General features: G+C 44.7%; 1 protein-coding gene across 3 annotated transcripts; it reads left to right on the forward strand.

Moving 5' to 3' along the window:
* Positions 1-1817: 1817 nt before the first annotated feature.
* LOC128417701 (nuclear transport factor 2-like) lies at positions 1818-5733 on the forward strand. 3 transcript variants are annotated; one of them, XM_053396728.1, is made up of 6 exons: positions 1818-1930; positions 2205-2299; positions 3165-3272; positions 3779-3850; positions 4477-4575; positions 4962-5733. In XM_053396728.1, exons 3-6 carry the CDS (start codon positions 3174-3176, stop codon positions 5073-5075), a joined length of 384 nt encoding a protein of 127 aa, XP_053252703.1. In that variant the 5' UTR covers positions 1818-1930; positions 2205-2299; positions 3165-3173; the 3' UTR covers positions 5076-5733. The 3 variants fall into 3 exon arrangements, with proteins under 3 accessions (XP_053252703.1, XP_053252704.1, XP_053252705.1); XM_053396729.1 differs by lacking the exon at positions 2205-2299 and having other exon boundaries at positions 1830-1930; XM_053396730.1 differs by lacking the exons at positions 1818-1930; positions 2205-2299 and adding an exon at positions 2642-2852.
* The last annotated feature ends 5826 nt before the right edge of the window (positions 5734-11559 follow it).

Here is an 11559-nt window from a genome sequence, read left to right on the forward strand (position 1 = left end):
ATGTGTTGAGATTGGAAAGAAATACCTGGCTAATGCTCTTAACTGTTTTACTATACAAAGTCCAGAGACTTAGTAGACATGAGATTCTGCATGAGATTCGGGTTAGTAGACATGAGATTCTGCAATGCTGGCAGTATCTCCAATGAGAGACAGAACAGTGGCTCCAATAATTTTACTAAGTAAGTGGTCTGTGGGTGATAACTGTGACAATGGATTGATGGATTATATGACTGTGGCTCCTTCCATAATTCTCTCCCCCAAAGCAGCCATATCAGAAGTGGTCCCAAGATAAAGACAGTAACCTTGTTATCCAGCAAGTTGGCAGGTAACCCATGCAGCTGTGTTTAGGCTGGAGGAGAAGGGATAGAGCTGGCAAAGTTACTACTAGTAGTGCTACTACTATTACTTCTATTCCACCTTGCCATCAAGGACTTCAAGGTGGTATACTAGCTTCTTTCTCTTCCCATTTTATCCTTCTCATGGCCTTGTGAGGGGAGGGAGTGAGATGGTGAATGGCCCATGGTCACCCACCAAGTTTCATGGCTTAAGTGAATGTTTGAACACGGGTCTCCCAGACCCTAGTCTCAACAAAGATTGCCAGCCCCCTTGAGGCCCCAGGGCCCATTTGTAAACCAGAGAAACTCATGGGCACCACACACATCATAACATGTCGACTACAGCAGAATGCATCTTCCAAGCCTAATTTTAGAAGGGGGGAAAGGAACCTGTGAGCATCAGGTAAGGTCTCTGGGCACACGTGTGTCCATTGGCAACACCTGCTCTAATCGTCCTCCACTGGCTCTGAATAATGGCCTGCTGTTTTCCCAGAGTTGAAACTATGGAATTTGTTACTGCAAGATGTGACGGCTGCCACCTTAAATGGCTTTAAAGGAGGACTAGAAAAAATCATGGATAATAAGGCTATCAATAACTACTGTTCGTGATAGCTGTGTAGCACTTCAGGTATCAGAGGCTGTACTGCCATTGAATGCCAGTTATTGGTGGGTAAGGAGAGGATATTTATTTGGGCTCATGTCCTGCCTGCAAGCTTTCCATAGGCTTCTTGGTGGCTGGCCACTAGGAAACTACCGTAGTTAGAATGGGACTACAGTCTGATCTAGCTTGGCTTTTCTTATTTTGTAGGCACTGCACACATCGTACATTTAAAGCACTGCCCCCAAGAATCCTGGGAAATGTAGCTTCCCCCATCAGAGCTACAATTTCCAGTTTTCTTGATAAAACTATACAGTTCCTAGGCTTCTTTTGAGGGGGAATTGTGCTTCAGATATATGTTTTTTAGGTTTTTTTAAAGCCCACTTAGGAACATTAGCATTAACATTGGTTGCCAGCAACCAGAGGAACAGCAGCGTTCTCTTACAACCACTTACTTGGGATTAAGCCTCAATGAACTAAATTGACTTATTTCTGAATAGGCACCCACAGGATTGTGCTTTAGCCCTGCTGACCTCCTGTCAGGAGTCCATGGCACCTTACAGGCAAATACTTTTCATTGTGCTGTGAATTCTTACCCAATAACCTCTTTCCCTCAAAAGCTTTGAAAGAGCGAACACTCTGGTTTCTCCTCAGATCGTATAAATCTTTCGCCTTTTTTTCGCCTACGGATTTTAATGCATGCTCTCCCAGTTTTATCTCATGCCAAAGATTCTGCATGGCTAATTTTTTACCCACTAACCGAGCAGCACTGCGACGAGTAGAACAAGGAAGTGTCTCTAACATGCCGCTTTAGGAGCGAACATCAAAGCCAGCCCAGTATTCCAAATCCCTTCGAGGTGGCGGCGCTCAGGCTGCCATTGGCCGAAGAGGGTGTGACGTATTCTAAATCGCCGGGGTCGGCGCGCCATCTGATGGTTCTAACGAGTTTGCATCGGTGACCCACGTGCTTGTTGGGACAGAAGCGGCTGCTAAGGAGGTGGGGATACGGGAAAGTTTATTTATTTTGTGGGGGCGGGAAGACTTCTAATGGCGCCAAATTTCCAGAGAGTTACTGTGTGTGTGTTGTGATTCCCAAAATGCGGGTGGATTCCATATATTCATTCTCCCAACCGGGACGCGGTGGGGGGAGCCATCCCCACGTGCGTTTCAAACCCTAGGTGGTCGGCTTCCAGAAGCACCCCTCCAGGTTGCTCCCTGGTCCCGTGCATCCGGCGCGGTGGCTGAATGCTTCCAACCGACTTCTTTTGGAGGCTGCTGGCGATAGGCTGGAGATAAGCAGAGGGTTGGAGTCGAGCTGGGAAGGAGGTGGCGCACAGGCGACCACAACGGGCGGGCAAGCTGCCGGGTGAGTCGGCCGCTTGGGCGCCAAGATCCAAGCCTGGGGAGCAAACGGCGGGCTTTGTTGAGCGTGCAACGCCCTGGGGATGGGGAGCGGAGTTTGGAATGGCTGGGCGCTGCATAGTTTGGAAGTGGGTGCAGCTTTTGAACGCATAACTGCTTTTAAAAGAGAGCGGTTCTGATCTGGCACTGCACGTTAGGAGTTGTTCTCCTGCACCGATCCTTTCCCTAGATGTACACGAGTTTCTCGCTTTTGCTCCCTTATCCTCGCTTTCCCCAATGCTCTTCCAGCGTTTGCCGGAGCAGCAAGTCCCCTTCAGTTCAGTGAGATTCTCCAAGTAAGCCTGTTTAGGGCTGCAGCATCAGAGTGCCGTTCTATGCATGCCTGTTCCCACTGCATCCCATGGGATTTACTTTTACCTGCGTAGCACAATGGACTGCAGTTTTACTTCTTGATCCTAGGCATGTTTACGTGGGCGTCCCACTGAATTCAGCTGGGCTTACTCCAAGAAAAGTTTCATTGGCTTATGTAGCCAAATCCTATACGTGTTTACTTAGAAGTAAGTTCAACCAGTTTCCAAGTAAATTCTGAGTTTGTCCAGAAGATCAAGGGCAAGCCTAAACATGTTTATCAGCAGTAGGTCCTGCTGTCCTGTCTTACCCAAATGATAAGCAAAAGGAAAATAATAAATGGAAAATTTCATATCTGAGTTACTGTGCAACTTTAATGTTCACTCTTTCACTCCTACTAAGCTTAAATGTGACCTTATGTTGTACATTTATACCTCCAGACATAGTTCCATTGTGGGTGGGCTTGTGACTGTCTAGGTTTTGTTAATTAAACATGCCTGACGTTCGTTTTCCCTTTGTAGGCGTGCAAAATGGCAGAAAGACCTATTTGGGAGCAAATTGGAACAAGTTTTATACAACTGTATTACCAGCAGTTTGATACCAACAGGGAACAACTAGCTTCACTTTATGTATGTGCCAACTTACCTTTGTTTAGACTGCTTTCTCATTGGTCCTGGGTTATTGACTTGGCATCTTTGCTAAAGCAGCAAAAGTTAAGATGTGGTTGAGGTGCCTAACCAAAACTTGGGTCTGTTGTTGTTGTTGTTTGTGTTTGTTAATAACAAAATACTGTAAATTTTAGATCCCAGGCAGCTTCCTTTTATTCCTATCAGTAGTTGAAGGTAGAGTCTTGTAATTGAGGTTTTCCAAATATTTTAGACATAATAGTGTGTTTTCTTATCGGTCACAGTGTTGCCCCCTTCCAATGTGAAGTGCTTGCAGTTTGAGCCAAGGACCCAGAAAATACTACCATAGGTTTTGCCAAACTTTGGGGGGGGGAGAAAATTGTGGGAAGCTGAGTAGGATGAGGAGTGGAGCTCCCTGAAGGCATCTTGCCTAGGGGTTGAACCTGTCTACTTTGCTTTTCTTTGGTCTTTTTAATGTATAGGTTTTAGTAACGTATACCTTTTTGCAGACAGATGCTTCTTGTTTATCATGGGAAGGGCAGCAATACCAAGGAAAAGCATCAATCATGGAAAAATTGCTGGTATGTTCCTACTTAAAATCAGTAGTGTATAGAATCGTAGAGTTGGGAGGGATCCAAGGGTCATCTAGTCCAACCCCCTGCAAGGCTAGCTTGCTGCCTGTTGTGTACGTGTTTTAAAAAAATTACCGTATTTTTCGCCCTATAGGATGCACCGGCCCATAGGACGCACCTAGGTTTTTTTTGGGGGGGGGAATAAAGAAAAAAAAATATCCCCCCCCAGCCGCGGGAACTCCCGCAGGGCTCCCTAGGCTGCGGATAGCTTCCCGAAGCACGGGGCGCTCTGCTTCAGTGCGCTCCGGGCAAGCAGGCTGCTATCCGTAGCCTAGGGAGCCCTGCGGGAACTCCCACAGGCTCCCAAGGCTTGCGGAGAGCTTCCTGAAGCCTCTCCAAGCTTCAGCGAAAGCCTGCATTCGCCCCATAGGACGCACGCACATTTCCCCTTCATTTTTGGAGGGGGAAAAGTGTGTCCTATAGGGCGAAAAATACGGTAAATCCAGTAGTTTAACCGAGGAACTGAAAGGAGAGCACTGATTGACTTGCTCTGTTTCTCATGTGTTTGCATGTTGCTAGTATTCTATATCTAGTAAGCTTGGCAGGTCTAACACTTGTTCTCTTTATGGTACTAGAGACTCCCTTTCCAAAAAATTCAGCACAACATAACATCCCAAGATCACCAGCCAGCTCCTGACAACTGTATCCTTAGTATGGTTGTTGGTCAGCTGAAGGTAAGTTTGAAAATTAATTGCATCTTTGGCATGTGCAAAGCGTTCAAATCTTTGGCTACCTCATTGTTAAAGCTGAAACATTAAAGCGTCCGAACAGAATTTTATTTATTTAAAATATCATAAACCGAGCAATAAAAATGGAAAGTGTGTGTGTTAGATGCTATACAATACATCTGCCACATAAAATGAAACAGAAGGTACAATGTAATCAAAATGACATACTGTAAGATTTCACTGATTTATCTTTTCATTGAAATCAGCGAGGCATAAAAGGGCTTAAATCTGGTTGGATTTTGCTTTATTATGTTTAAGACTACTATGGGGCTTCTTTTTACATGATGGCCATATTTATACAGAATCTAAAATGTCATCTTCTCTTCATGTAGGTGGATGATGATCCAGTGATGGGATTTCACCAGTTGTTTGTTCTCAAGAACATTAACGACAAATGGATCTGTTCCAATGACATATTTAGGTTGGCTCTGTACAACTTTGCTTGAAATCTCTGTTCTCAAGCATGCCTTTGAGATCGTTCATCTCAAAAAAAATTGTAAACAAAACTTGGTTTTAAAATTGCTTGTATTCTTCTTCATTCTTTTGCTTGGTGATTGACAGAACATGTATATTCTGTTTTAAATGTTAAGCAAACTCATTAGGATGATCATTTCCTCAAATATACCTTCATTTCGCTCCTGTACACATGTCACATAAAACCTTGTGTATATAAAGTACTGTAAGAATGCTCTGCTTGTCTATTTTAATTGCATTAAACATGTTGAAACTTGCATAAAGGATCGCTTTTTAAATTGCTCTGAAATTTAGCTCTGAAGTAACCACAAGAAGTCCTGTTAGTGGACATGAGGGAATAGCCATTTTTCTTAAATGCATTTCCTTAAATGACTACATATTTCATATCCTCATGTTATTTGTTGATATGATGGTATGAACTCTGGGTGAATTTGCACTGCTAAGTTTGCATTTTGAATATATTGTTTGCATGAAGTCTGAGGTGGCTGGAGCCGTTCATTATCATGGCAAGACAAGCCCCATGTATGTACCATTGTGCTGCCCCGTGTTTATGGAATTTGTTACGGCTAAAGATTTATCAGATATGAGAATTTGCCCATTCATATGGACAATTAAAGCTTTTCTTTTCAAGCAGGATTTAACCTCTCAAGTAGAATTGAGCTGTATTGAATATTTGGTTTATGTTGAATATATTGAGCTCACCATCAACACTTCCCTTATTCTCTTATAATGGCAATGGCACCTACTTGAGAGGTGACGGAACTGAATTCTGGCTGGAAAAACACCTCTGGACAGTCGTCTTCAGCAGAGGCATTCTGAATGGTCTGAATAGGGGAGGTGTGGGAGGAAGAGCTGAAAAAGAAGCTCCACCAGTTTAGGAGCTCTGCTGTCCTGACAACTTGCCCTGACTTGGTGTGAATTAGATGGAGCACATCAAATGGATCATCCAGAGAACTTCTGTTAACCAGAACCAGAGAACTGCCCTTATAGGAATTCTCATTGCCGCCTTTCTTTCCTTTGTAGGCCTGGCACAATTTGGATACACCTGGCTGGACAAAAAAAAGTCAGGCACCCAAGTCTTTAAGGCTGTCAGTGGCTACTAGCCAGCCTGGCTATGATCCACCTCCCCATCACAGGCAGTATGCTTTTGAATACCAGTTGCTTGGAAACACTGGCATGATTCTCAGCTTGGCAGACACATACCTGCACTAATTCTTCAGGCCAGTCTAGGTGTTCAGGACAACACTTTGCTCTTATTTGCTGCAACTCCATAAACTTAAGCAATTGGTTCCCTGTCCAGTTTATTTGTGGCATTGGAACCAGTGTGTGCAGAAAGAGCTTAAAAACAATAGAATGCTGCAAAGTGTGCTGGGGGAAGAAACTAGGTTTTGCCACTTTTCATTTTGATTTTTGTATAACATTTATACCCCGCTTTTCGATCACATGATCAAGGCAGCTCACCATAGATTGTAATAGTAAACACACATATACACGCGGTCCAATAGTTTGAAGTTAGGGAATCTCCAGTCTGCAGGCTAAATTTGACCTGGCATGGGTCCCAATTTTACTTGCGAAGCTGTTTTCCTCCAACCATACCCACTTGCCCCACTCCTGATGGTATATGTGACTGCCTCTCCCCATATCAACAAAACTGGGCCCTTGGATCATCATATGAGGTGATCATCACAAGAGGTCCAAAGGGCAGCAACCCGAGAACGGGCCTTTTCTGTGGTGGCTCCCCAGGGAGCCTCCTTGGCACATTCATTACCTATCTTTAGGCAGCAGGCAAAAAAATTCCTCTTCTCCTAGGCCTTTGACTAATTAAACAGTCTAACCTTTTAAACTGAGATGGGGGGGTTATTGTTTTTATTTGTTACTGTGGTAAGTATTTTTGTGTTTTTATATTGTGAACCATCCTGTGATCCTCAGATGAAGGGAGGAAATCTAATAAAGAAACAATATAATAAGATGAATATGAGGCTGGTAGAGATGTCACTTGATGAGCTGTGCAGCTGAGTCCCCCATGAGGAACTTGATTGCTTGTGCTGCCAATTCCTGCCTGAAAAAAGCAGGGTTGAAGTCACCCCCCCAGCAGATGATGGGCAGTGAACAAGCCTATGGATCAGCAGCGCTTCAAAGCACCATTCAGGACTGTCTGTAATCCTTCAGTGGTGCTTTTGAAGTCCCAGCACCTCTGTGGTCTCAGGTGATTGGCAGGTTGGCTGCACTGCCCACATGTCAAACTTGGTCCACACGGGCTAAGGAGCAACTGGCCCCACCAGCCAGATCAGGTCCCCGATCCCTGCCTTGGCCAATGGAGGAGGCCAGAGGATGTTTCCCTTCAGCTCTGAAGCTCCAGGACAACTGGCAGTGGTAAAGATTCTTTCTGGCAGGGACTGGGGATGCAAACTCGCTGCAACTGCTGTATCCCTGGCTAATGAATGAAGCCCGGCTGGTCTTGCTGCAACATTGTTCCTGGGAGACACAGAGTGCAATTAAAGGAGCAGCAGCCCATACTTTTTTCCATAAAGGTAATTCCTAATCTAGCCGTCCTCTGAGATGGGAGCTTTATCAGTGATGGATATCTCGGTGTTGAATTTTTATGCTGGCTGTTGCTTGTAATATGCAAAGACAGACTCATCAGGTTTCGCGTTTGATGTGGTGAAAGTCTGTGTGATGTGCTTCCACCAAGGGGGGGGGGAGGAGGAACCTTCTGTCAAGGGCTGCCTGACCCTGGGAATGGGGATCACACTGTCGCTGACTGTGTGCTGGCAGCAGACAGACCCAAATGCCAAAGTCAGCTGTCTCCCATTTTTTCCTTCCATCCACACAACATTGGGCCAAGGCCAGCAGGTTGCCTATAACGTTTTACAATACCAAGTTTAGATAGTGAACTCTTCATTTGCTAAAGAGTCATAAAGCTATCAAGGGCTGCTAGCTATGATGTTTATGCCCTGTCTTTGTTGTCAGGATGCAGTAGGCCTCTGAATACCAGCTGTTGAGAATCACAGGAGAGCTCTGCTGTGCCCAAGTTCTGCTTGCAAGCTTCCCTTGAGCACCTGCCTAACAGAGGGCTGGACTCTATGGGTCTTTGGCCTGGCCCAGTAGTTTATTCTTATGTTCTTTCAAGCTTAATGGTAGAGCAACTGCTTTGCACACCAAAGGTCCAGTCCTGACATCTCCATGAAGGGATGGACAGATTCCTGTCTGAAACCCTGATGCGGTATTTCAAATCAATAGAAGTAGCTAGATGACCGATTTAGTATAAGGGAGACTATTAAGTGCCACCTGTTGCAAGTACAGTCATACCTCGGGTTGCAGACGCTTCAGGTTGCGCGTTTTCGGGATACGGACGCGCCAAAACCCAGAAGTACCGGAACGGGTTACTTCTGGGTTTCGGTGCATGTGCAGAAGCGCCGAATTGCAACCCGGCGCTGTGGGTTGTGGACGTGCGCAGGAACACATTCACAACCCGAGCATCCACTGTGTGTGAAAAGGATTGATTGAGGGTTCTTAGTAGACCACAAGCTTAGCATGCGTCAACAGTGTGATGCAGGAGCAAAAAAACTGAATGCTATTCTAGGCAGCATCAACATAAGTCTAGAGTCCTACCACACCTGGAGTACTGTGTCCAGTTCTGGGTGCCACAATTTAAGGATATTGACAAGCTGGAATGTGTGCAGAGGAGGGTGACCAAGATGATCAAGGATCTGGAAACCAAGCCATATGAGGAATGGTTGAGGGAACTGGGTATGTTTAGCCTGGTAAAGAGGAGATTGGGAGGAGAGATGATAGCCATCTTCAAATATCTAAAGGGCTACCATGTAAGATGAAGCAAGCTTGTTTTCTTCTGCTCTGGCAGGTAGGACCTGAACCAATGGATTCAAGTTACAAGAAAGGAGATTCCGACTAAACATCAAGAACTTTCTGAGAGTAAGAGCTGTTTGACAGTGGAACAGACTCCCATGAAAGGTGGCACACTTCTTCCTTGGAGGTTTTTAAGCAGAGGCTGGATGGCTATCTGTCTTGTATGATCTAGTTGAGATTTTTGCATTGCAGGGGATTGGACTAGATGACCCCTGGGGTCTCTTCCAACTCTACAATTCTATGATACTATGATTTATGTTAAGTATTTAAAATGTACTTTTCGCGCCGATGAATTCTCAAAGCAAAAAACATCCAAAGAAAAATACAAAAATCAGCATTATTATGTTACCAGCAAGGAGAATAATACAATGAACTACAGCTCAATTATACTTAATTGTCCATATGAATGTGCTAAGTTCTCATATCTGATGAATCTTCAGTCATAACAAATTCCATAAACATGGGGCAGAAAGAGAGAACATTCTTTTAGTTGTCAAGGACAACCTCGTTTCTCAAAGCAGCACCACCTTCAGCAGAGATTAATTACTGGACCTTGATGATCAGGGAGATACATATGGAAGTAGGCATGCCATCAAGCAAACAGAAATTACACTCTATAGGGCTTCTAATGTAAGAACTGCTGGTGCTGTGAAAGTAGCCCCAAACAGATTGGAAACCAGTGGAACACATGTAGTATTAATGCTCCTGGTGGCTACCACTCTTCACCAGACTTGTTGACACATTTTTGCCGAACTGAACTTTTAGAAGTGCTTTCATGGGGTGTCCTCCGTGGAGCACAGTAGCATAGTCCAATCAAGAGGTCACCAGGGCATGGAGTTGCACGGTCTCTCTTTTCCAGAAAAGCATAGAACTGATAGATGCAAGCTTAGCCACAGCCTTCACCTGAGAAAGCAGGAACCCTGTATTCAAGGCTTCCTTCCAACCTGTGAACTTGTTCTTTCAGTGGGAGTGTGATTCCATACAGGACAGACCATTCTACCACTTCTTTGACTTTAGAACCATCCATTGTTAGTATCTGCAACTTCTCTGGAGTACATTTCACTGTGTTTACTTTGGTCTAGTCTGCTTCTGACACCAACCAGATGTTCAAGGAAGACATCTGGTTCAGATGGAAAGGAGAAAGAGAGCTTGGTGTTGTTAGCATTACAAGGACAACCCACTCCAGATTGCCTCTGCTAGTAGTTTCATGAACATATAAGCATGGGAGGCAGAGTAGATCCCTGTAGGACACCGTGAACAAGGTTCATTGGGAAAGAATGTCTTCCCATCATCGTTTTCTGGAATCTTCTGATCAGGTAGGAGCTGCATGACTGCAAAATAGTGCCCTCCAATGACCAGTACATGTCAGACAGAAGAATACCATCATCAGTGGTATCAAAACCATCTAAGAGGTCCAGGAGAATTAGTAGGGTCATACTCCTGTTTTTCTGCTTACAAAGCATCATCAATCCAGACAAGCAAGGCAATCTCAGTCTGAAATACAACCCTTTCCTACTGTCGTCATGTTTTGTTTTCAAGTGTTTGAAAAGGTTCTTTCCACTCTCTGAATCAAGCTCAGGTGTTTAGTCCTTATTTAAAGATGCCCAGCTCTCATCCCCAACTACAGTCTATATTATTGTAGTAGTACAGTGGACGCTCGGGTTGCGAACGTGATCTGTGCGGGAGGCATGTTTGCAACCCGCAGCACCGCGTCTGCGCATGCGCGGGTTGCGATTTGGTGCTTCTGCGCATGCACAAAGTGTGATTTAGTGATTCTGCACGAGCGCCGAAACCCGGAAGTAACCTGTTCTGGTACTTCCGGGTTTTGGCATGTCCGTATCCCAAAAACGCGCAACCTGAAGCGTCTGTAACCTGAGGTATGACTGTAGTAGTTGTTAAGTTGTGGGCGAACATAGCAGACGACACAGCGATTTCTCCAGAGCAGCTCTTTACTTGTAAGCTGGACAGAACTGAACAGCAAACAGCTCAGCCGGCCTGCTTTTATAGGCAGCCGGCTGTCAACATTGTAGCAACAACAACCCAGGGTTTCCCGCCTAAAATAACTGACGTGGACCTGAGTGAAAACTATCTACAGTATCCCCCTGCTGGCCCAGGGTGAGAACTTCAATACATAACACAAGTAGTTTAGGGAAGCTTTTAATGTTTAATAGGTTATTGTGTTTTAGTGTTTTGTTGGAAGCCGCCCAGAGTGGCTGGGGAAACCTAGCCAGATGGGAGGGTATAAATAAAATTATTATTATTATTGTTGTTATTATTATTATTATTATTGTAGCAATACCCTGCCCATCTGACTGGGTTGCCCTGGCCACTCTGTGTGGCTTCCAACAAATATAAAAGCATAATAAAACATCAAACTTTAAAAGCATCCCTATACAGGGCTGCCTTCATATGTCTCCTAAAAGTTGTATACTGTAGTTATTTATCTCTTTGACATCTGATGGGAGGGCATTCTACAGGGTAGGCGCCACTACTCAGAAGGCCTTCTGCCTTGGTTCCCCGTAACTTCACTTCTCGCAGTGAAGAAACTGTCAAAAAGCCCTTGGAGTTGGACCTCAGTGTCTAGGCTGT

This window comes from Podarcis raffonei, chromosome 7 (genome assembly GCF_027172205.1).
Source record: "Podarcis raffonei isolate rPodRaf1 chromosome 7, rPodRaf1.pri, whole genome shotgun sequence".
In the NCBI taxonomy this organism is placed as follows: Eukaryota; Metazoa; Chordata; class Lepidosauria; order Squamata; family Lacertidae; genus Podarcis; species Podarcis raffonei.

Coding starts and splice junctions, on each gene's coding strand:
- LOC128417701 (XM_053396728.1), top strand. CDS start 3,174: ATGGCAGAAAGACCTATTTGGGAGCAAATTGGAACAAGTTTTATACAA. Junction 3,851..4,476: donor CAATCATGGAAAAATTGCTG/GTATGTTCCTAC, acceptor TTATGGTACTAG/AGACTCCCTTTCCAAAAAAT. Junction 4,576..4,961: donor TGGTTGTTGGTCAGCTGAAG/GTAAGTTTGAAA, acceptor CTCTTCATGTAG/GTGGATGATGATCCAGTGAT.